The sequence below is a fragment of the Cervus elaphus genome, chromosome 10 (genome assembly GCF_910594005.1).
Source record: "Cervus elaphus chromosome 10, mCerEla1.1, whole genome shotgun sequence".
Lineage (NCBI taxonomy): Eukaryota > Metazoa > Chordata > Mammalia > Artiodactyla > Cervidae > Cervus > Cervus elaphus.
The window spans coordinates 24694066-24720249 of NC_057824.1; the positions used below are offsets into that span (position 1 = coordinate 24694066).

At 47.1% G+C, this 26184-nt stretch overlaps 1 protein-coding gene across 1 annotated transcript in view; it reads right to left on the reverse strand.

The window, feature by feature from the left end:
• Nucleotides 1–26184, reverse strand: part of LOC122701385 — a 161433-nt gene that overhangs the window by 72377 nt on the left and 62872 nt on the right. Inside the window, exons 28-38 of the mRNA XM_043914303.1 lie at nucleotides 23004–23184; nucleotides 17714–17925; nucleotides 16811–16999; nucleotides 16258–16397; nucleotides 14986–15151; nucleotides 14816–14902; nucleotides 10422–10559; nucleotides 10207–10326; nucleotides 9010–9102; nucleotides 4596–4813; nucleotides 2532–2725 (exon numbers count right to left, since the gene is read on the reverse strand). Of these exons, the coding sequence (XP_043770238.1) occupies nucleotides 2532–2725; nucleotides 4596–4813; nucleotides 9010–9102; nucleotides 10207–10326; nucleotides 10422–10559; nucleotides 14816–14902; nucleotides 14986–15151; nucleotides 16258–16397; nucleotides 16811–16999; nucleotides 17714–17925; nucleotides 23004–23184 (1738 nt within the window). The remainder of the gene's footprint in view (nucleotides 1–2531; nucleotides 2726–4595; nucleotides 4814–9009; nucleotides 9103–10206; nucleotides 10327–10421; nucleotides 10560–14815; nucleotides 14903–14985; nucleotides 15152–16257; nucleotides 16398–16810; nucleotides 17000–17713; nucleotides 17926–23003; nucleotides 23185–26184) is intronic.

Genomic DNA, 26184 nt, shown 5'->3' on the forward strand with positions numbered 1-26184 from the left:
GCTTCAATTTAAAAAAGGTCACATTTGTGGTTATTAGAGGTGGGGGATGGGGTATTGGATGAAGGCAATCAAAATGTACACACTTCTTGGAGGGAATATAAGTTGGTGCAGCCATTGCGCAGTTTTGAGCCAGAATGGAGGTTCTTCAAAAAACTAAAAACAGAATTACCATATGATCCAGCAACCCCACTCCTGGGCATACATCCGGACAAAACTATAATTCAGAAAGACACAGGCAGCCCTGTGTTCACAGCAGCCAAGACATGGAGACAACCTGAATGTCCGCTGACAGATGAATGGATGAAGAAGACGTGGTGCATATGCAATGGAGGACTATTCGGCCATAAAAAGAACAAAATAATGTCATTTGCTGCCACACGGATGCAACCAGAGATTACCATACTAAGTGAAGTGAAGTCAGAAAGAGAGAGACAAATACCAGATGATATCACCTACACGTTGTGTCTAAAATATGACACAAATGAACCGATCTATGAAACGGACATGACTTAGCAACTGAACAACAACCGGGACAAAACAGAAACAGAATCATGGACATAGAGAATAAGGACAGATCTGTGGTTGTCAAGGGGGAGGGGGTTGGAAGAGGGAAGGAGTGGGACCTTGGGGTTAGCAGAGATACGTTTTTATATAAAGGATGGATAAAGAACAAGGTCCTACTGATATATAACATCATATTATGTGATATGATTAGTGATAACAACATGTCACTATGTTATATATTCACGATCCTATGATAAACCATAAGGGAAGGAAAAGAACGTGTATATAACTGAATCACTTTTCTGTCCAGCGGTAATTAACAACGTTGTGAATCAACCATACTTCAATAAAACAGTTTTTAAAAGGTACAAACTTCCAGTTGTAAGATAAAGAGGTACTAGGAATGTGATATGCATGCTCAGTCACTGAGTCCGGTCTGACTCTTTGAGACCCCATGGACTGCAGCCTGCCAGGCTCGCTGCCTACGGGGTTTCCCAGGCAAGAATACTGGAGTGGGTTGCCATTTCCTCCCACAGAAGAATGTAATATACAACATGATAACTATAATTAACATCGCTCTATGTCATATATGAAAATTAAAAGTATAAATCCTAAGAGTTCTCACTATAAGAAATTTTCTATTTCTTTAATTTTGTGTCTAAATGAGATGATGGATGTTCACTAAACCTACTGTGATAATCATTTCCTAATGTATGTAAGTCAAATCACAATGCTATACACAAACTAATATTGTGCTACGTGACAACTATATTTCAATAAAACTGGAAGAAAAACAAATTGCTAGAGGGACTTCCCTGGTGGTCCAGGGGTTAAGAAACTGCCTTCCAATGCAGGGGATGGGGGTTTGATCCCTGGTTGGTGAACCATTCATTGGAAGGGCCGATGCTGAAGCTGAAGCTCCAATACTTTGGCTACATGATTCAAAGAGCCGACTCACTGGAAAAGATCCTGATGCTGGGAAAGACTGAAGGCAGGAGGAGAAGGGGGTGACAGAGGATGAGATGGTTGGATGGCATCACCGACTCAATGGACATGAATTTGAGCAAGCTCCAGGCGTTGGTGATGGACAGAGAAGCCTGGCTGTGGTCCATGGGATCACAAAGAGTTGGACACGACTGAGTGACTGAACTGGTGAACTAAGATCCCACATGCTGAGGGGCAACTAAGCCCATGTCCCACAACTAGAGCCCATATGGCATAAATGAAGAGCCGACACGCCACAACAAAGACCTAGCATGGCCAAAAAATAAAACAAGTGTTAGAAGGGAACACTGCACTTGGCCCTCCTTCCTGGGTATTTCCCATGTCCATTAGCATGTTAAGGCTCTGACAAGTCCTGTACAAGGTAGCCTGTTTAGTTTGGTTTTCAATTTTGAAAATGTGCTGCATGATAACAAAAAAAAAAGTAAGATTCACGAAGAAATCATGGGATTTTCATACAATGGACTACAATGGAGAAATGACATCTGCTACTTGTGACAATGAGGATTAATCTCAAAACACAACAAAACCAGTTTGTCCTCCACCCTCCAAAAAGAAAATTACTCAGTCCCATGTGTCTCATCCAGTCACTTCCTCTGTTTAGTATTTAGACAGCAGAAGATTCATTTTGAAAGTGTTAGTCTCAAAGTGTTAATCTCAAAGTGTTGCTCGCTCAGTCATGTCCAATTTGGTGACTCCATGGACTATAGTCTGCTAGCACCTCTGTCCATGGAGTTCTCCAGGCAAGAATACTGGAGTGGGTTGCCATTTCCTTCTCTGGTGGATCTTCCCAACGCAGGGATTGAACCTGCATTTCTGGAGTCTCCTGCACTGGCAGGCGGATTCTTTACCAGCTGAGCCCCCAGGGAAGTCCAAGGTACTAATTCCTGACCAAAGAGCATCACGAGTGTGTGTGACTCGGGAACAGAGCATCTGTGGACTTGAATATGTGTAGGACTTCATCTACACGGAGGATCCACAGAGAGTGCTGGCCCATGATCCCACAATGCTCCCCAAGCTCTCACCCTCTCTGAGCACCTCCTTCTGCTTCAGCACCCCCACGAGGGTCAGAAGACGGGGCAGGGCTGCCCAGGCGGCCACTGTGTGCTGGGCTTGGCTCCGCAGAGTCAGGACCCGGCCTCCCCTCCGCTCCTCGGAGGCCTTGAGGAAGAGCTGCACTGTGTTCTGGTCTAGCAGGGCTTTGGAAAACAGCCAGATCCTAGGAAGGAAAGTGATGGGGGCGTGGAAAACGTCAGCAGCTATCTCTGCAGCAAATGGTGTTTTTCCCTTTCAAATAAGCCAGTCTGGCTGTACGAAGTACGTGCCTGAACCCCACACTTCAGACCCATGATGGGATCGCCTTACTGGGCTCTCAGCCCACAGGGATTCAGTGTAACAGAGGGCTAAGATCACAGGCTCTGAGGTCAGTCAAATGTGAGACTGAATCCCAGCGCTAATGCCCACTCACTGTGCGGCCTTGCCCAAGGACATGACCTCCCTGAACCTCAGTTTCTTCTTCTGTAAAGTGGAGGAAAACATGGAACCACTGATGCTGAACTGATATTGCTAACGAGTTATCAGTCTATGTTATTATGGTGGGGGATGAGGGGCAAAACAGTCCCAGAAGCCTGCTGTTAAACTTCCTGGAGAATTGGGGCTGGCGACACGGTGCCAATCATCCACATGGTTTTTTCGTTTGTTTGGGTTTTTCCTCTTCTTGGCTCAAGGCATGTACGGCTTCCCAGGTGGCGCTAGTGGTAAAGAACCTGACTGCCAATGCAGGAGCTGCAGGAGACACAGGTTTGATCCCTGGATAGGGAAGATCCCCCGGAGGACGGCATGGCAACCCACTCCAGTATTCTTGCCTGGAGAATCTCATGGACAGAGGAGCCTGGTGGGCTATAATCCATGGGGTCACAAAGAGTCAGACATGACTAAAGTGACTTAGCACACACGAGGCATGTTAAGATCTTAGTTTCCCGACTAGGGATCGAACCCATGCCCCTGACATTGGAAGTGCAGAGTCTTAACCACTGGACCACCAGGGAAGTCCCACATGGTATGTTCTTTATATGACACCATGGGAGATGCTTTCCAAGGGAGTACCAAGACCAGGGACACAGTCAGCCATGCTTTCCTTGGTGCACACTCACACAGGTGTGAGAGACTGTATGTGTGTTTCCCTAAGGAAAGGCACTATTTACAAATAATGCCATTGTTTGGTTTCTCATTTTGCACTGGCTGCTAGGAAGCTCAGAGACAAATCATCAGCTCCACTCTAGAAAATGGCATGCATTTCATTTACTGATGCCACTTTGATCATCCCATTTTTCCTTCCCTTCACCCTAATTTCCTCACGTATTTTTTTTTTTTGAAACCAAGAATAAGAATCGGCAAGCTACGGACCAAAACCAGCCCACCTGTATATTAAGTAAAGTTTTATAGGAACTTGGCCACTTGCATTGATTTACATGTTGTCTACGATGCTTTTGTGCTACAATAGCAGAGTACCCGCCACAGAGAGCATGTGGCCCGCAGATCCAAAAATATCTACCATCCTGTCCTTTCCTGAAAATTTGCCAATTGTCGACCTAGAACAATATACATTTTCATAATCTACCTCAAACCCTTTGTAGATTGGGAATAAGGCTTCCCAGGTGGCTAGGCGGTAAAGAATCTGCCTGCCAATGCAGGAGACACGGCTTCGGTGCCTGGTCCAGGAAGATCCCCTGGAAGAGGAAATGGCAACCCATTCCAAAATTCTTGTCTGGGAAATTCCACAGACAGAGGGGCCTAGCAGGCTATAGTTCACTGGGTCATAAAAGAATCAGACATGACTTAGCAACTTAACAACAATTACAAATGCTGCTATAACTAAAAAAGAAAAGAAAATAGATCAAAGTGGAAAATTGAATGTCTCCTCCCTTCTACTCCCTCAAGCCTTAAAATCAAGAATGGCACGGATGGTCCCATCCCATTCAGTGATGGTCCTAGAGGGCACTTCTGGGTGATGATTTCCCACCTCCCATGACTTAGCCCTTCAACCTCAGAGGCCCCCTCCCTCCTTGAAGCCACCTGGGGATGGTCACCTGGCTGGGGCGATCTTGCTGGAGAGCTGCAGCTGAACAGCCCTGGGGGCTCTGAGGACCTCCTGGTGTAGGAGGACGTTCACACCCCAGCCCCGGGTGTTCCTCCGGCTGTCCTGGCTCGCACTGGCTTCCAGCAGAATCAGCTCCTCACCAGACACGTGCACAGACAGGGAGCCGTCGAGGCTGCGCTCTCTGTAACGCCGGACAGCTGCCTGCACCTGCAGAGAAAGAGGAGAGAGTTCAGAAGCAGGGGTGTTGGGGGGACTTCTCTGACGGTCTAGTAGTTAAGCATCTGCCTTGCAATGCAAGGTACATAGGTTCAATCCCTGATTGGGGAACTAAGATCCCACATGCAACAGAGCAACTTAGCGTGCGAGCCACAACTACTGACCCCTTGCGACTCAAGTAGAGGATCCGTGTGCTGCAGTGAAAGATCTCCCGTGACACAAGGAAGACGCCGCATGCCACAGCTAAGACCCAACACAGCCACATAACAAATAAACACATACTTTTATAAAACAGTAAAAGTGAAAGCGTGAGTCACCCAGTCACGTCCGACTCTTTGCGACCCTATAGACTATAGTCTGCCAGGTTCCTCTGTCCATGGGATTCTCCAGGCAAGAATACTGGAGTGGGAAGCTATTCCCTTCTCCAGAAGATCTTTTCAACCCAGGGATCAAACCTGGTTCTGCCTGCATTACAGGCAGGTGCTTTACCATCTGAGCTACTAGGGGAACCCCTCTTTTTTTATTTTCATAAAAGATACTATAAAAAAAAAAAGCAGAGGAAGGACAGGAAGGGTCTGCAGGAGCTGGGTATGCAGGAGGGCCTCTTCTTCCAGGAAGGCTTCCCGAGTCACTCCAGCACTGAGCATCACCAAACACAGTGGACAGCAAACACTCAGGAAGAGAAATAAGACAGAGGGAAGAATAGCGGGACGCCTTCCCTGACCCCAGCTCCTTGCCCAGGAACAGAGGATCACCTTGTCCCTCCCACTACCTATGAGGTGGGCTTTCTGTCTTACAAATGGAGAAACTGAGGCTCAGAGACTCACATATTCAACCTGGGCCTGCCTGGCTCTAAAACTCATGTTTGTGCCTGAAAGAGGGCTGCTGCGGGAAGCAGAATATCCCTGAGCAATTCAGTTACAGAAAAGTATGCTCCACAGTGCCCCTTGGGGCTCAGAGAACCCCTAGAAGCTCTGGAGGTCAAAGGGGAGAGTGTCTGGTGCATGAGGGGCCACACTTGGGGTGAGTTCTCTGGTGGCTCAGAGGGTAAAGCATCTGCCTGCAGTGCAGGAGATCTGGGTTCGATCCCTGGGTTGGCAAGATCCCCTGGAGAAGGAAATCACAACCCACTCCAGTATTCTTGCCTGGAGGATCCCATGGACAGAGAAGCCTGGTGCAGACTACAGTCCACGGGGTCCCAAAGAGTTGAACATGACTGAGCGACTTCACTTTCACACCTGGGGTGAGGTTGGAGCAAAGGCCTGGCCAGACCCCCCAGGATGAGGGGGGGAGGAGTAGGGTGCGAGCGGCGAGGCCCACTCTTCCACCGGCTCTGTAGGACCTGAATTGGGCCTCGGTTCCCCCACTACAGGGTAGAAACTGGCCCAGCCCAGTCTGCATGTTACAATCGCTCGGGGAGCTTTTACAAGTATGCCTGGCCCCTCGCTACTTGAACTGATAGACAGTAGTGTATCTCATGCAATGCAATAATATTCAGTGATAAAATGAAATGAGCTATTAAGCCCTGAGAAGACACAAAGGAATTGTAACGGCACATTCTAAATGAAACAAGCCAAGCTTTCACTTCAAGGCTACAGACTGAATGATTCCAACTGTATGATGTTCGGGGGGAAAAGGTAAAACTAAAAATACAGAAAATGGTAACTGGTGGCCAGAGGGTAAGAGAGAAGGAAGGAGGAACAGAGGGATCGCAAAGGATCTTTAGGGCAGTGAAACTACTGTGTATGATACAGTGAAAGCTGATTTATGACATTATGCACTTGGCAAAACCCACAGAATGTATGGCACAAAGAGAGAACCTTAAAGTAAATGATGTACTTTAGTTCACAATGAATTAATATTGGTCCCTCCCATTTTAACAAATGTACCACACTAATGCAAGATGTTTGGCTTATTTTTTAGACATTATCCTTTCATCTATTTATTTTTTATTTTGGCCAAGCCGTGCAGCATGCAGGATCTCAGTCCCCGACCAGGGATCGAACCGGCACCCCACAGCAGTGGAAGCACAGTCTACCACTGGACCACCAGGGAAGTCCCACAAGATGTTAATAAGTAGGAAAGCCGTGTATTGTGGAGAACAGGGGTCTATAAGAACTCTCTGTACCTTCTGCTCAATTTTCCTGTAAACCTAAAACTGCTCTAAAAACTGAGATTTATTAATTTTTTAAAAGAGTGCCTGGGACGCCCTAACCAATCAACTCAGCATCTCCAGGCTGCGGTCCAGGAATGTTCTATTAATAAAACTGCTCCACCTGCTTCTAACATGCAGCTGAGGCTGGGAACTTCCAGGGGACACCATGTCTTCTCTGATTGACTCTGCGGGCCCGAGAGGTCTTATGGAGCATGCGTTCTCAACCCAAGGGGCAATAACGCTCTAAGTGCATAATTGGTTCTTGTGGGGTGGGGAGGGCTGGTTAAAAAAAATAACTTCTTATATAAGGCACAGATATGCATCTGCACATAACAGAAATACAGGACATGTGTGGACTTAAATTTTCATAGAGGGGACGATTAGGGAAAAAGTGTCTAACAAGCCTCCTTGGTTGGGGATGCAATAATGAAAATTAGGTTGAGAAACATCAATGAAGAGACACCTGCAGTGAGGGGGGAGTTTCAATAGCGGGGATGGGTTTGAGAAGGCTGGGCTCCTACCCCCCAGACCCAGCCCCCATTCAATCACAGAGATAATGTGAGCAAAGGCTCCTGCTGTTTTAAAAAGTAATAATATACTCAATACTCTTAATGGCCTCTATGGGAAAAGAACATTAAAAAAGAGTGGAGATACATATATACACATGAAGTGAAAGTCGCTCAGTCATATCCAGCTCTTTGCAACCCCATGGACTACACAGTCCTTGGAATTCTCCAGGCCAGAATACCGGAGTGGGTAGCTGTTTCCTTCTCCAGGGAATCTTCCCAACCCATATGTATAACTAAATCACTTTGCTGTACATGTGAAACTAACAAACCACTGTAAATCAACTATACTCTAATTTTTAAAAAAAGTGACAATAAAGCCTGAATCCATTAGCTGACCCAGCACCCAAGGTTCCAACAGGACCCCTCCACCTTCTCCATAAGTGCTGGAGACACACGGCGCTCCACATCCAGACTGCCTGGGTGCCCATCCAAGCCCCTCCACTTAAGGGCTCCATGACCTTGTAAAGGTCACATCACCTCTCCATGCCTCAGAGTCTCATCTGCAAAATGCCGAGACAGCAGCACCATGAGGCATCCATGAGATGATCCACATCAAGGGCTGAGACCAGAGCCCGGTGCACGACAAACATTCAAGGGACATCAGCTCCCGTTATAACTGACTTCGGCGATGGCACATTTTCCATCTGACAGGTGCCATGATTTTATACACCTTGAAAGCAAAAAGGCTGCTGATGAGACAATGAACCAGCGTGGGTCTGAAGACACATCCTGATTTCAGAGATACCAATACATGAGAAAACACGCCTCTGAGAGCTTCCATTCTTCAGAGCCCTTCCCGGGCTCCCCTTGAGTTGTCAAAACCCACAGGCACAGGACTGAGGCCACAGCAGGCATTTAAAAACCGCTATCGAATTCTGGTCCTCATCCCAGTGGGGGTGACCCATCTACACCTCCATCTCCCCAGCCCGCAGCCTAATTCCCGTGTACACAGCATACTCTCAAAGCAATCAAGGTGGGGGGCTTTCTGCGGAGCCGGCCCTGGGGGAGCAGAGCACAGTGCTCCCACCTGCAGTCCTCTCCTGGCCTCTTCCTTCCCCCACAGAATGAAACCCTACAGGGTGTCTCCCCCACACTGCGCAAAATACTCTGGGATCTGAAAAGCCTCTTACAGATCCAACGACAGGACAGGGTTTCAAGGACAATTCTGCCTCTCTCTATTTTCAAGGGTGAAATGTGATCCTTTCACCCTCCAGGGAGCTGAAAAACCTTCTTGCCTGGACAATCATTTCCAAATGACAGATTTGGAAATCTCCTTCCCATCTGTTCTTGATTCTGCAGGGGCTGTCTGGCTAAGCTCAGCATCGTGGTGTGGCCCTCCCTCTGCTCCCCCCCCACCGCCCTCCAGCCTCCCTTCCTTCCGCCCCAGCTCCCAGCAAGCCGGCTGCTCGCAGACAACACTTGGCAGGTAACTGAGTTCATCCCGAAGGGACCACCATCTGTACCTGTAAGTTTGGAGGAAACGTGGGTCCACGGGGACGTCTGAGCTGGAAGGAAACCACCGAGTGGGAGTCAGATCCGTTCAGCTGGACCAAGACCTGTTGGGAGGGGGAAGTGGAGAAGGGGTGAGGGGGTCAGAGGGAGCGAAGGAGTGAGATGCAGAACCCAAGAAGGTGGCTGGCTGGGCACTGAGAAGGGACAGGTCATCCCAGAGTTGTCCCAAAGCCAGGCCCCACAGCAGATGCCTGAAGCCACCATCCTTCCAGGAAGGTTCTCAGCCTAAATCTTACGGAGACACCCTTACTTGGAAGCTTGACAAGTGAGGCCCCAGACACGGGGCTGAGAGGACAGCTCTCGGGCAGCAGACCCCAACCTCCCCCTGCCGTGGTGTCTGCTCATGCCTCCCGTGTTCACGGCTGCCATTTATTTGACCCTGACTATGAACCAGGCACTGGGAAGCTGGTTTTACAATCCTCATCTTATTCAATCATCACCCCTGCTCTCATAGGCTGGTATTGCTATCCTTCTTCTCAGGAGGAAAAACTGATGCTCAGCGAGGTTGAATAATTTACCCAAGGTCACACAGCACAAGTCCACAGTGGAGCTGGGATTTGAACTTGAAAGCTCCTTGGAGATGGGAACAGAAACACAGTCATCTGTGCAGTCCCAATATATTGCACGGAGCCTGGCATGCAGCAGAGACACTATCTATATACGGTGAATTAATGAATATATCCACAGTGGCTGCTATATATTCACCAAAATGCACTTCCTTTCCCTCTAGGACATACAGCTAAAACTACATTTCCCAGCCTCCCTTGCAGCTGGGTGGGGGGGGGTGTCAGGTGATGAGTTCCCACCATGGAATTACTTATGCGCCTGACCAATGAAAACCTCCTGCAAAATTCTCACCCTCTTTCTCATCTAGCCAACTGGGGCAGAGCCACAGGGTGGTGGGAGCCTGGGTCCCTGAGTGACTGTGTGGAGTAGACCCACACTGAACTGTGAAATGACTGCAGAATAAACTTTCACAGTAAAGTAAACTTTTGTTCATCATATGCACGCTGCCAAAATAAAGCCTGTGCGATCAGCTTGCCAGGGCCAGCTGAGGGCCACCTCCTCAGCTGTCCCGTACTGACACCCGCATGCTAACATTAAATCCCCTCCTCCCCCAGCTAGGAGGCAGAACTCGGTCTTCTGACCTGGGACGTGACGTTGTGGTTGACGGTAGCTCGGGCATCCAGACCACAGTCAAATGCTCCCTCGTGCCTCTGTCTGAAGACAATGTCCCCGTCCACATTCAGGGCTTGGGGAAACCTCAGCTAGGGTAGAACAGACAGTACCTTTTACTCTCGCCAGCAGTCAAGCTCTGCTTGGAGGTCCCCAACCAGCATTTGCCCAGCCCAGGGATGGGTACCTGGAAGGAGTGAGTCACGTCCAGGGCCAGGTTATGCCAGACTTCACCGTGCCGAGATCTGTTGTGGTGCAAAGCCTTCAAGTGCAGCAGGACTTTCTGGCTGACTCTCAGAGTGGCCTCGACACCTCTGTTCTTAGCCTGTACAAGAACCGACGGCCCTGAGAGAGGGGACTGCCCATCTCTGAGTGCCTGCAGAGGCCACCCTTGGAACCCAGCAATCAAAGTGGCCCCAAGATTGATGGATGAAAGCACAGTCTACACTGCGCCACTCATAGGAAAGAAAGGGGGGCAGGTGCCAGGTGGGCCTTCGATATGTGTGGTAAACTCCAGCGCCCACAGATAGGGTTAGCAGGGTAGGCTTTAGGGCCTGTCTCTCATTCGCAAGGAGTGACTGCTCTAATCACTGCTGCATTTGTAACACTCAGCATGGCACCTGGTGCATGGCAGGTGCTCAAGAAATATCTAGATGAATGCAGAATCACTAGTTGTAGTTATAGCCTGAAATCCCAAGGGCAATGCCATGCTAAGAGGAAGAATGCTTAATTCACAGTGTGGCAGGCAGAAAAATACCCACCTTCCCTAAAATATCCATGTCCTCAACCCTGAACTCTGGGAATCTGTTACCTTACAGGGCAAAAGAGATTTTACAATTAAGGATCTTGAGATGGGCAGATTATCCTGGATTATTCAGTGAGCTAATCACAAGGCTTTTTTGGTTTGTGTTGGGGTTTTTATTTTTTTGGTCAAACAACAAGTGAGATCTTAGTTCCCTGACCAGGTATTGAACCTGTGCCCCCTGCAGTGAAAACATGGAGTCTTAACCACTGGACTGCCAGGGAAGTCTCAAGGGTTCTTCTAAGAGGGAGGCAAGAGAGTCACAGTCAGAGAGAGGAAGATGCTACTCTGCTACCTTTGAAAACAGAGAAAGGGACCATGAATCAAGACAAATGGGTGGTTTTTAGAAGTTAGAAAAAGCAAAAAAAAAAAAAAGGATTCTCCCCTGGAGCTTCTAGAAAGAATGCAATCCTGGAAACACCTTGATTTCAGTCAAGTGAAACCCATTTTTTATTTCAGATCTCAAGAAATGCAAGATAAATTTGTGTTGTGAAGCCACTACGTTTGTGGCAATTTATTATAGCAGCAACAGTAAATACACACACAGAGTTAACCACTTATTCACTCAACAACCATTTCGCTTCTGCCACATGCTAAGTACAAGCAGCAGGCTGCCATCTTTTCCCACCTCTGCCGACTGAGAAGTTAAAAAATGTCTTGCCACCAGAATTTTATCATTGGTGAACGTCTCTAAAAGAATACACAGCTTTATTTCAGAGCCAGGATGGAGGAGGAAGAAACAAAGGTCCAAGAGAAGTGGAAAATGTGTGTCATTAAACAAAGATAGGGTTGTAAAACCCTGGAGAAGGAAATGGCAACCCACTTCAGTGTTCTTGCCTGGAAAATCCCATGGTCAGAGGAGCCTGGCGGGCTACAGTTCACAAGGTCACAAAGAGCTGGACATGACTGAGCACACGGGGTTTTAGACAGAACAGTCAAATTAAATTAAAGGATCCCCACCAACTTGGTTCTAGCCTGTTGCTGTCAGGTGAGGTTTCAGGCCCAGTGGGTCAGATCTTCCAATTTTTTATAATTAGAAGCAGAGATCTGTGTTTTATTCCAAATCTTCTGATTGAAATGTTGACACTTTTTTTCTTTACTTTAAATGCTAAGCAGGCCAAACAAAACACATCTGCAGGCTGAATTTGGCCCATTCGCCATTTTGCAATCTCCGGTTTAGAAAATAGGACACACCACCGGGAAACATTTGCGCAGGTGTTCTGGGTCGTCATCCCACCCGTGGTTCCCCCTCAGGACCTCCAAGGACTTCAGCTCCCAAACCTGGGGGCTGCTCACAGCCCAGTTTGACAGGCAGGGAAGTGAGGCCCCAGAAACACAGGTCTCTCTCCATGTACAGCAGTTGGCCCGGCTCCAGCCCCAGACCTATGGATATCCCCAAGGGAGAAACCACCACTGTCTTCCTTTTCCAGGGCCCAGCACACAGCAGGTGCTCAATACATGCTTGCTGGAGAATGGGATCATCTCCTGGAGCATCTTTTCCTAGAGGGGTCAGGAAGGAGACTCAGATGAGGGCCTATAGCCATGTCATAAGTACTCAAGATTGCACCCAAGTACAATCTTGGAAGGACTGATGCTGCAGCTGAAACTCCAATACTTTGGCCACCTGACGCAAAAAGCTGACTCACTAAAAAAGATGCTGATGCTGGGAAATACTGAAGGCAAAAGGAAAAGGGGGTGATAGAGGATGAGATGGTTGGATGGCATCACTGACTCAATGGACATGAGTTTGAGCAAACTCCAGGAGACAGTGAAGGACAGAGGAGCCTGGCGTGCTGCAGTCCATGGGGTCACAAACAGTCAGACATGACTTAGCAACTGCACAACAAGTATTCGAGAAAGATCACTGTACTCCATTTCGATCCTCACAGCAACTACACAAGAGATGAGGATTGCTGTCTCCACTGCACAGAAGAGGGAACTGAGATCCAGAGACACAAGATGATTTGCTAAGGGCACAGAGGCAAAAAATGAGTTTCACTCCTAGAAGACAAATGCCAAGACCCTCTAAGTCAGGGGTTAAAAACTACAAACTGGAAAAACAACAACAACAACAAAAACTGGTCAGCCTGTTTTTGCAAATCAAGTTGTTTAGGCTGCTGTAACAGAAATACCACAGACTGCATGACTCAAACACCAGAAATTTTACATCTCACAGTTCTGGAGGCTGGAAGTCCAAAACCAAGGTGCCAGCATGGATGGGTTCTAGTGAGAAACCTCTTGCTGGTTTGCAGATGGCTACCTTCTCATTGTGTCCTCAGATGGTGGAGAGAAAGCTCAGCTCTGATCCTCTTTTGGGAAGGTCAGTAATCTTATCATTAAGATTAATTACTTCATGGCAAATAGATGGGGAAAAAAATGGGAACAGTGACAGACTTTATTTTCTTGGGCTCCAAAATCACTGCACATAGCAACTACAGCCATAAAATTAAAAGATGTTAGCTCCTTGGAAGAAAACCTGTATGACAAACCTAGACAGTGTATTAAAAAGCAGAGGCATCACTTTGCCGACAAAGGTCCGTATAGTTAAAGGTATGGTTTTTCCAGTAGTCATGTACGGATGTGAGAGACCACAAAGAAGGCTGAGAACAAAAGAATTGATGCTTTCAAACTGTCGTGCTGGAGAAGACTCTTGAGGGTCTCTTGGACAGCAAGGAGATCAAACCAGTCCATCTTAGAAATCAAACCTGAATATTCATTGGAAGGACTGATGCTGAAGCTCCAATACTTTGGCCACCTGATGCAAAGAGCCGACTCATTGGAAAAACCCTGATGCTGGGAAAGATTGAAGGCAGGAGGAGAAGGGGGGCAACAGAGGATGAGACAGCTGGATGGCATCACCAACTCAACGGAGATGAGATTGAGCAAACTGTGGGAGATAGTGAAGGACAGGGAAACTTGGTCGGCTGCAGTCCATGGGATGGCAAAGAGTCGGATAAGACTGAGCGCTGAGCAACTGAACAACAATCTTATCATAAGGGCTCCACCCTCATGACCTAATCAACCCAAAGCCTGCACTTCCAAATCACATTAGACCTTCAACATAAGAATCTGGGGAGGGGAGTGGGTACACAAACATTCAGCACACAACAAAAGTTTTATTGGAACACGGTTGTGCCCATTCATTTGTGTTTCCTACAATGTTTGTGAGCTACAAAGGCAGAGATGAGTAGTTGCAACACTGATTGTATGACCTGCAAAGGCTACAATAGTTACCATCTGGTCCTTCAGAGAAAAACTTGATCAACCCCTGCTCTAAATTAGGTATATAATGCATTTTCTTTTTTTTTTAATTTTGGTCGCACCATGCAGCATGTGAACTTCCCCAACCAAGGATTGAACCTGTGTCCCCTGTGCTGGAAGCACACAGTCTTAACCACTGGACCGCCAGGGGAGTCCTAGAATGGACTTTTGACAGCACCGGGCCAACAGCTACTCATTAAGCACTGACTGTGCGCCAGGCCTTGCGGCTCTCAGGATGAAAAAGCAGACACACCCCGATCATGGTCTCGGACTAGCACAGGGTCCAGGCTGGGGTCTTTCTCCCAAGAGAAGAGGTGAGGGTTTTTAAGTAAGGGGGCGATAATGACTATGCTGGCGTGCTGCAAAACTCCCTCGGGCTGTCAAGTAGCTTGAATTAGGCAGACAGCGGAACAGAAAACTCAGGCCGGAATTCTCCGTTTGCTTCGTCCAGTTGAGAGAAGATGGCAACCTGAACCGGGGACCACTGGGGTGAAAAGAGCCCTGGGATCCTCACTTACCAGGTACTGATTCCACGAAACCACGCACCCGTCCAAGCTCCTGGGGATGACCCTGTCGTCGTACGGGTGGGTCAGGCCCGCGCAGACCTGGGAGGGACAACCACACACACACACAGATGGGTCAGAGGCAGGTGGAAGCCCCTCCCTGTTGAACCCTGGAGCCCACTCACATAGGGGTGCCCGGCCTGGTAGCCCAGGATCACGGTCTGCAGGGTCTCCTCCTGGGCATCCAGGACCACCCTGGTCTCCAGGGAGTAACGCTGGTGCTGCCGGTCGGCCGTGAAGGTCTCCTGCAGGAGAATGTGCTGCGGGAGGAAGGGCACGGTCCAGGGGTGCCTGGCGTGGAGAGGGGGGAACAGGCCGAAGCCATTAAAGCGGCTGGCGGGGTCAGTGGACACCTGTGCCCCAGGGGCCTGTCACTGTCTTGCAGAGTTAAGACTTTGTTACAGGGGACTAGCCTGGGGGTCCAGTGGTTAAGAGTCCACCTTCCAATGCATGGGATGTGGGTTTGGTCCCTGGGTCAGGGAACTAAGATCCCACACGCCACGTAGCAACTAAGCCCTCACATTCCAGCTACTGAGCCCGCATGCCACAACTAGAGAGAAGCTTGAGTGACGCAACTAGAGAAGCCTGCACACTGCAACAAAGATCCTGTGTGCCTCAGCTAAGACCTGATGCGGCCAAATAAATATTTTTTTCAAAAAGACTTTGTCTATGTGCATGTGTGCGAAGTCCCTTCAGTCGTGTCTGACTCATTGCAACCCTATGGACCATGGCCCACCAGGCTCCTCTGTCCATGGGATTCTCCAGGCAAGAATACTGGAGTGGGTTGCCATTTCCCTTCTCCAGGGGATCTTCCAGACCCAGGGATGGAACCCGGGTCTCCTGCATCTCCTCCTGCGCTGCAGGTAGATTCTTTACCATCTGAGCCACCAGGGAAGCCCTGGCACATAGTGGGTGCTCAATAAATATAAATGAGATTTAAAAAACGGATGAGACCTTGACAAATGCAGCGGCTGCTGGTTTTGGGTTACTGCTGCTGTTCTGACAGTAGATGGCTAAGGGCCCCCAGCTGGTCAGCGCACAGCCTGGACTTCAGGCTGGGTCTGCTGACTTCAACCCTGTGATGTTCACCCCCCGACAAAGAACAGGCTTTTTAACCAGCTGTGCCTCCAGGAACTGAAATGGGTCCCCCAGAGCAGCCTTCAGCCTGGGGTGATGAGACTGTTTTCTGTGCTCACCTTGGCACATTAGTGAAAGTGGGTGAGGAACGTGGGGGCTTTCAGGGAGGGGGCTTGACTCTGAGCTCCGGGTTCTGTCTGGGCCCCTCCAGGCAGCATGGAGCACCCCAGTCCCTGGTGAGTCTCCACACTGGAGACCAGGTGACCCGGGCAGGCACCACACCTCGGGGGAAGCAGCCTGGGGGGAGGGGCCACACATACCGAAGGGAGAAGGTCCCCTGCTTCCAGTACAAGCTCCTGTCTCGAACCAGCTCTTCCAGTATGCCCTCCAGCTGCAGGCCCTCGGGATGGCCCCTGGCACTGGTCCCCAGAGCCGTCAGCGATACATGACTCTTCCGTGGCTGCAATGAGATCAGGCTGATGCGGAGGGATGCCCGGAGGGTCCAAGCTGCTAAACATCCTGCCCTGGGGGTCTCCAGGGGCAGCCCCCACTCATCACCCCAGGAATGACCACCAAAAAGGGCTGATCAAATGGGCTGCAGCCTCCACACCATCAGACCTCAAGGTTGCACAGGAACACCTCTATGGCAAGACCTCTCCAGGTGCCCAGCAGGAATGAAGCACTTGGATGTCCAGTACCAGGTGGCCGACCTTTGCTCTGGGGTCAGCGCTAGTATGGCTGGGGTCCATTTTATAGATAAAGAAACTGAGGCTCGGGGAGGCTTCTAGGCCAAACTATCCTATCCCATCCCAGATATGGGATTCACGGTCTCTCGACGGCAAAGTCTCCAGCACAGGCCACCTGGACCCTTACCTGCTCCGTGTGCCTGTAGGCGGCCGTTAGGTTCAGCTCCCGCTGGGGGCCCTTCAACCAGCAGCGCAGGATCTTACGGTCCCGGCTGTTCTCAGCATGAATCTCGCTCTGCACCGCTGCGCTCCAGGCTGATTCTATTTCACTCCGGCTGCTAAAGAGGCTCTGTGCCAAGGCTGTCACCGTGGAAACCTGAAATGAGGATGAAGAGGCTGACCAAAGCCTTTGCACACCCTATTTCCCCCTCTTGGGATTCTCTTTCTCCCAGTCCCACTTGGTGAACTCCTACTCATCCTTCAAAACCCCTCCAATGCCACCCTGGTGCCCCCTGGCTCCTGCCTCGAGGGGACTGTGCTGTCCCCAGACGTGCCCACCGAGCTGCCTCCTTCTGAGCCCAAGTCAGGCCTGGACCACCCCTCCCCCATGTCCACTCATCATCCCAACACAGGGAGACGCTTGATGTACCACGTTCCCACGTGTGACATCACCGAAGTCCTTCTCTGGTTGCTTTCCTTCCAAACTCTGCTATGCTGCTTCACTCGGCATGTGGTATAAAACTGACTTCCATCCTCAAAGTTTTTATTCTGCATTTTGGCAAAAGCCTCCTGTCTATTTGTTTCTAAGGTACCAGCTCAACCTACTTTCATATTTTACTGTGTCAGCTGCTGAGCAAGAACGTGAGACACTGAGGTTTATTTTGGGGTGCACTCTCCCAAATTCCCTTGGCAACTAACTCTCAACAGTGTCAATACTGAGTGAGCCACACTTCACGCATCTGAGACCCGGTATGCAAAACTCCCGAACCTTGGTTTTAACCCTTTGCTCAGAAGATTTAAACCGCAAGAAATCGGGCTCCCTGGCCGCTGGTGAGCGGAGTGGGCAGGGGGCGTGGCTGAGCATGCGCACCCGGAGGTAGGTGGTTGCTGGCGTGTAAACGCGGATCTTGCCATGCCTCTGGAGGCCCTGGCCCCTGCAGGCCACGTTTATCACCAAATTCTTGAGGGTCCAGGCCTTGCCCAGCGTCAGCTCCAACACAGCCTGGAACGTGGCTCGGTTAGGCCAATACAGCCTGTGAGCCGTGGAGACCATCAGCCAGGGACTATTCAGGTTCAAGGCTCCTGCGACAGGCAGAGAACAAGAAACTAGTTATCCCCAGGGCAAGAAGGGGGCTTTTGGCAGGCAGCAAGAGACCCCTGTAGAGTCATCATGGTCACTGCAGGGCACATCTCATAACTGGGAATGACTGGGGATAGAACATAAGGGAACCTTCTAGAATGACTCTAATGTTCTGCACTTTGACAGGGGCTTGAGTTTCACAGATCTGTGCACCTGTCAAAACTCATCAAATGGTACCCGGGAGATGTGGGCATTTCACCTTAGTGAATGATACCATACTGAAATGTTTAGGGGTGAGATGTACCATGGTTTACAACTTAATTTGACCTGTACCAACAAATAAGACAGATGGCTAAGTGGACAGATTGGTGACAAGATAGGTGGAGTAAAATGTTAGCAGCAGAATCCACATTCAGAATATGTAGGTGCTCACTGCACCACTCTTTGCACTTTTCTGAAATGTTTTCAGTAAGATATGTTAGACAGAAGAAATGCTAGGAAAGTTGGAGAGCAGGGCACTGGAGTGAGATGATCTTAACTCTTGCAAGCTATGTGACCTCTTTGAGCCTGTGCTTCCATCATCTGTAAAATGGGTACTATCGTACCAATCACAGTGTCTTGGGACAGAGGAAGCATCCACTCAGAAAAGTAAAGATCAATCATCACCATCATCAGAAAGTTGACATTCTACATAGCACATTGACCTTCCACAAGGAACTAAAACCAGTCACTAGACCCCTCCCATATTTTGTAATCTCCCACTTGCTCAAGGGCTAATTCAGTAAATATTGCTCCAGACTCTCGGAACTTGGCAGTGAACAGGAGGCATAGTTGCTGCCTTGATGGAACTCACGGTCTGGGAGCAGTGGTGAGGGAGAAATCTTGAACAAATAAACAAAATGAAACCTGTACTGTGCTGGCCTTAGTTGCTCAGTCATGTCTGACTCTTTGCAACCCCGTGGACTATAGCCCGCCAGGCTCCTCTGTCCCTGGGGATTCTCCAGGCAAGAATACTGGAGTAGGTTGCCATGCCCTCCTCCAGGGGATCTTCCCAATCCAGGGATTGAACCCAGGTCTCTCACACTGCAGGCAGATTCTTTACTGTCTGAGCCACCAAGGAAGACCTACCTAGGTAGAAAATGCTGAGTGCTAGGAAGGAAAAGAAAGAGGGAGTTAGACCAAAGTCAGGAGGATCAGTGAAGACGCCCATGAACAGGACCATTGAGCTCAACCCTGAATGAGGAGCAGTGGAGTCTGTCAAAGGGAAGGAGCGCTCCCCCACCTCCTAGTGGAGATAGGAGACTCACTACATGGGGAAATTGAGGCTGAGAGGCCAGGATTCAGGGCGACCCAGAACAGCAAGGGTAGAGGGCGAAGCTGCCAAGTTGAGAACAGGGAGATATCGAGTAGAGTGTAGTCAGGTGCCCTGACCTGAGGTACCAGTTCCACAGGAGATGGGGAGATTGCTCCATGGAAGAATAGTGACTGAAAAAAAAAAAGGTCCACAGATATGGGGCCCAGGGTCCTCAGGGAGAGCCAGGACCCCACCCAACAGGAAAGTCCATCAGTCAACAAGAGCACCCCCACTCATACATACATACATATATACAATATGAAATACTTCTCGGCCATGAAAAAGAATGAAATAATTCCATTTGCAGAAACATGAATGCAACTAGAGATTATCATCCTAAATGAAGCAAGTGAGAAAGACAAACACCATGTAATATTACTTAGACATGGAATCTAAAATATGACACAAATGAACTGATCTATGAAAAAGACTCATAGACATGGAGAACAGACTTATAGTTGACAAGGAGGAGGGGGAGTAGGGGAGGGATGGAGTGGGAGTTTGGGATTAACAGATGGAAACTATTATATATGGAATGGATAAACAACAAGGTCCTACTGGATAGCACAGGGAATAATATTCAATATCCTATGATAAGACATAATGGAAGAGAATAGAAAAAATGTATATATAGAATGGAATCACTTTGCTGCATAGCATTAATTAATAGAACATTGTAACTCAACTATACTTCAACAAAATAATTTTTTTTTAAAGAGCACACACACCCTCCCCTCCCATAGAGCCTCCTTCCAAACAAGTTCCAAGTTACTGACTCTTAAACAAAAGCACATACCCTACTCTTACCTGGCAAGTGAGGAAGGCAACTAAAAGGAACTTCAGAAACAAAAAGAAAAAAGAAATTCAGGGAGAACAGATCAAAGTCCCCCAATTCTATAACTTACGTTCGTCGAGAAGAGAAGACAATGCATTCATGAAGAACTTGCAAGAACACAAACGAGCTCTTGGAAATACAAGCTAGACAAAACTAAAAATGTCAGTAGGAGGGCTAGTGGATGAAGTCGGGGAAATCAGCCCTCAAAACAGAACAAAAGGACAAAGAGATGGAACAATGGAGAGAAGAGAGAAAATCAGAGGTTTAGTTTCTGAGGACCAGCAGCCATCTGACCAATAGCAATTCCAGAACACAGAAAGAAAGAAATTACCAAAGAAACTGTGCAAAAAAACTACCAAGCCCCAAATGGTGGGTCTCCACATTGCAAGGTTATATGCCAAGTGCTTAGTACAGTGAATGAAGAGAGATCCAAACCAAGGCTCATCATCGTAAGATTTAAAGATACAAGGAATAAGGGCTTCCCTCATAGCTCAGTTGGTAAAGAATCTGCCTGCAATGCAGGAGACCCTGGTTCGATTCCTGGGAGAAGGGAAAGGCTACCCACTCCAGTATTCTGACCTGGAGAATTCCATGGACTGTATAGTCCATGGGGTGGCAAAGAGTCGGACATGACTGAGCGACTTTCACTTTCACTTTCAGGAATAAAGAGAAGCTCCTAAAAGCTTCCAGAGAGAGACAAAAGGGTCACAGACAAAGGATGATGGATCAGAAATAGCACCAGACCTCTCAACTGATTCACACAGACAGTGGAGCAATGTCTTCACAATCCCAAGGGGAAATCATTTCCGACCTAGAGTTCTCTATTCAGCCAAATCAAATGAACACAGTTTAAACATTCAGGGTTTCAAAATGTTTACATCCCGTTACAGGTTGAATTGTGTCTCTCAAATAGACATGTAGTCCTAACCCCTGGTACCTCAAAATGTGACCTTATTTGGGAATGGGGTCATTGCAGATAAAATTAGTTAAGATGAGGTCATACCAGAGTCCCAGGTGGCTCAGTGATGTTGGGAAGATCCCCTGAAGGAGGAAAGGGCACCCCACTGCAGTATCCTTGCCTGAAAAATCCCATGGGCAGAGGAGCCTGGTGGGCTACAGTCCATAGGGTCACAGAGAGTTGGGCACACGGAGCATGCACAGACACTTAAAGAGGCCCTAAGTCTGATATGACTGCTATCTTTATATGAAGAGAGAAGTTTGGACACACACACACACACACAGAACCGTGTAACAACAGAGGCAGAGACTGTTGTTGTTTAGTCTCTAAGTCATGTCCAACTCTTTGAAACCCTATGGACTGTAGCCCACCAGGCTCTTCTGTCCATGGGATTTTTCAGGCAAGAATATTGCAGTGGGTTGCCATTTTCTGCTCCAGGGGATCTTCCCAACCCATAGATCAAACTTGTGTCTCCTACAGGCAGAGATTAGAGCAATGTAACTCTAATGTAACTCAATATATCAACCAAGGAACATCAAGCATTAATAGCCACCACCAGGATCTAGGAAGAGGCAGGAAGGATTCCATCCAGGGTCACAGAGAGAACATGCCCCTACTGACGCCTCACTTTCAGAATTCTAGTCTTGGAGACTGTAAGAGAATAAATTTGTTGTTTTAAGCCACCCAGCTTGTGGTATTTGGTTAACACAGCCCTAGCTAACGAATACACTTTCCATGTATCCTCTCTCAAGAAGCTACTGGAGGATGTGCTCCATTGGAACAAAAGAGCAAAGCAAGAGAGAACATGAGCGCAAGAAGCAGGGACTGTGGCCCAGAGAAGCGGAAGGCACTCCCTGAGTGATGATGAGGGGACGCCCCAGGACACAGGTGGTCTACCCTGGAGCAGCAGTGGTTCTGGGAAGAGTGTCGACAAGGAAACTAGAACTGATCGAAGCTGACAAGTAATCTGAAGTGTGTGACCCTCTGGAGAAGAGTTTTGCGGTGTTGCTAAAAATTCTAGGAATAATCATAGGAGGAAAATAGAAAATTAATCAAACAGGGGGGAAAGGCTATTATAGCTCCAGGAAAAACAAAAAGTTAGAATTCTAGTATACCACATGTCTCAGCTGTGAGGGACACAATTATATCAATGCTGAATATTAACAAACTGTAACTCTTGGGGGAAGAGAGGGAAATACATATTTTAAAAGGGATGGTGCAGGTTAAATTCTCATCCTCTATCATAAGAAATACATGGAGAATAAAAATGCCTGAGAGAAAAATCAAGAAGTAAGTGTGATTAAAAGATGGAGGGTCTGATAAGAAATCGTAAAAAGAATTTACAGTGCTTGCCATTTCAAGCAAAATTTGGGATAGGAAGACATGTAGCAGAAAATTACTGTGTTTGTTGTAACTTTTAAAACTTTAAAAAAATTTTCAAGTACATACATGAATTCAGAGACTATGATAAGATTCCCATGTAACGTTCACCCACCTTCAACAATTTCCATGTCATAGTCGAATTCACTTTTCAAACTATGTATTTCTTCAATAAAAAAATAAAAATTAATTCAAAGATAAACTATGGTACATCCATCTTTATAAATGGGAGACAGTGTTCCAAGGAGATGAAATAGCAAGTGCAAAGGCCCTGAGGTACGTCTGGGGAACAGAAAAGAGGCCAGTAGGGTTGCAGGATGATGGGCACTGGGGAAAGTAGGGTGAGATGAGGTTGGAGAAGTAGGCAAGGCCCTGTAATGTAGAGCTCTGTTGGTAAGGGTAAGAAATCAGGATGTGTTTGTGTGTTTCCTGTAACACATTAAAGGCCTGAGCCTTGAGATAGCCAGGCAGACAGCAGGGAAGGGTGCTGCAGACGGTGGGCAGGACTTGCATGAAGGCCACGAGCCAAGGACGCTGCACAGATGTCACTCACCTTCCCACCTCCACAGGGCGGCCCGGGACGTGTCCTTCCACTGCAGGCCCGCCACGAAGGGCAGCCGCCCGTTGTACTGCACCTTCAGGTGTGCGCTGGTCTCCACGTGGGGGTGGCGGAGGCTCAGGTGATGCAGGTGCATTCGGTAATCCACCTGCTTCTCCGGCACCTGCAGCACAAACTGGAGACCCACACCCACGATGCTCACCGGATCCGGAGCTAACCACGATGCTGCTTCCAGCCTACAACATTCCACTGGCTCTCCACTGCAGCCTGAGCCCGCTGGCTACCAGGAACTGCCCCAGCCCACGCCCAGAAGAAACCCTGCACCCATCAGCAGTCACTCCCCATTGCCTCCTTCCCATCCACTCCAGAAACCTACTTTCTGTTTCTATTAATCTACCTCTTCTGGATATGTCTTACAAATAGAATCATATAGTATGTGGCCTTTGGTGTCAGCCTTCTTTAACATAGCATGATGCTTTCAAGGTTCATCCACGTTGTAGCATGTATCAGAATTTCATTTCTTTCTTTTTAAATTCTATTTATTTTAATTGGAGGATAATTACTTTACAATGTTGTGTTGGTTTGTCGTACATCAACATGAATCAACCATAGATATACATATATCTCCTCTCCCTTGAAACTTCTTCCCACCTCCAGATCCATCCCACCCCAGAACTTCATTCTTAGTACTGAATAATATTCTATTGTATGGATAAATACATTTTATTTGTCAACTTATTCATTGATGAACATTTGGGTTGTTTCTACTTTGGGGTTATAATGAATAAAGCTGCTATAAAGGTTCATGTCCAAGCTTTGTGTGGACATAAGTTTTCAATTCTCCTGAGTACCTAGGAGTAGGATTATTTGGTCATACGGTAATTCCGTGCTTAATATTTTAAAGAAACATAAAACTTTTTTCTAAACAATCACACTATTTTATGATGCCACCAATATGAGTCCTAATTTCCCTGTATCCTCATGAACACTTGTTAGTTTCTTTCTTTTTTCATTTCAGCTATTCTAGTGGTGGGCTTCCCAGGTAATGCTAGTGGTAAAAGAATCCAGCTGCCAATGCAGAAGACTCAAGAGACGTGGATTTGATGCCTGGGTCGAGAAGATCCCTGGAGTAGGAAACAGCAACCCACTCCAGTATTCTTGCCCAGAAAATTCCATGGACAGAGGAGCTACACTCCGTGGGGCTAAAAAGAGTCAGACACAACTGAGCAACTGAGTACCGCCTGCTAGTGGTAGCATCTCACTGTGGTTTTTATTTAAATTTCTCTAATGACTAATTAGCTTAAGCAACTTTTCACATATCTATTGGCCACTTGTGTACCTTCTTTGGAGAAATATCTACTCAAATCCTTTGTCATTTTCATGTTGAGTTGTAAGTGTTCTTTATATATTCTGGATACAAATCCTCTATCAGATATATGATTTGCAGATGTTTTCTTCCGTTCTGTTGGTTGTGACTTCACTTTCGTGATGATGTCCTTTGAAAACAAATTTGGGTTTTTTTGTTATTTTTTAAATTTTTATTTACTCATTTTTGACTGCACTGGGTCTTCATTATAGCATGTGGGCCTCTCTAGTTGTGGCATGAGGGTTTGGTTGCCCTGTGGCAAATGGGATCTTATTTCCCTGATCAGGGATTGAACCCCCTTCCCCTGCATTGGAAGGTGGATTCTTAACCACTGGACCTTCAAGGAAGTGCCAGGTTTTTAAGTTTGATGAAATCCAGTGTATTTTTGTTGCTATACTTTCCAGTGTCATATCTCAGAAACCCAAGGTCATAAAGATTTCCTTGTATGTTTTCTTCTAAGAGTTTCGTGTTTCTTAAATTTAGGCCTATAGCTTATTTTGAGTAAGTTTTTATATATGATATGAATTGTCCAAATTCATATTCTTAAACAAGAATATTCAGTTGTCCCACATCATTTGTTGAAAAGATTGTTCTTTCCCTTCTACAATTACCTTGGCACCCTTGTTGAAGATCAACTGACTGTAAGTACTTATTTTTGAATTCCGGGTTCTATTCTGTTGGTCTGTATGTCTATCCTTATGCCACTACCATATTATTATTAATTACTATAACTTTGTAGTTAAGTTTTGAAATTGGGAAGAGTGAATCCTTCAAGTTTGTTCTTTTTCAAGACTGTCTTACCTACCCTGGGTCCCTTGAAGTTACATATGAATTTTAGGATCAGCTATCAAAAAGACAGTGCAGATTTTGATAGGGAGAGATAGAGATTGTTGAATCTGCAGATCAATTTAGGAAGTCTTGTAAACTTCACATTAAATATTCCAATTCAAGTACATGAGATACCCTCCCACTTATTTGGGTTTTCTTTAGTTTCTTTTTTTTTTAAATTTATTTAATTGGAGGCTAATTACTTTACAATATTGTGGTAGTTCTTGCCATATATTCACATGAATCAGCCATGGGTGTACATGTGTTCCCCATCCTGACCCCCCCTCACCTTTCTCCCTCTTTCTTTAGTTTCTTTCAACAATGTTTTGTAGTTTTTGAGAGTATTCATTTTATATTCTTTTGTTAAATTTACTCCTAAGTATTATTCTTTTTATGCTAGTGTAAATGAAATTATTTTAATCTCTTTTTCAGGTTTTTCATTGCTAGTGTAGAGAAATACAGCTAATTTTTGTATATTAATTCTGTATCCTGCAACTTTGATGAACTCATTTATGAGCTCTAATAGTTTTTTGTTTTTTTTGGTGAGTTCATTCAGTTCATTCACTCAGTTGTGTCCGACTCTGTGCGAGCCCATGAACTGCAGCACACCAGGCTTCCCTGTCCATCACCAACTCCCAGAGCTTACTCAAACTCAGGTCCAGGGAGTCAGTGACTCCATCCAACCATCCCATCCTCTGTCATCCCCTTCTCCTCCCGCCTTCAATCTTTCCCAGCATCAGGGTCTTTTCTAGTGAGTCAGTTCTTCGCATCAGGTGACCAAAGTATTGGAGTTTCAGCTTCAGCATCAATCCTTCCAATGAATATTCAGGACTGATCTCCTTTAGGATAGACTGATTTGATCTCCTTGCAGTCAAAGGGACTCCCAAGAGTCTTCTCCAATACCACTGTTCAAAAGCATCAATTCTTCTGCACTCAGCTTTCTTTGTAGTCCAACTCTCACATCCATACATGACCACTGGA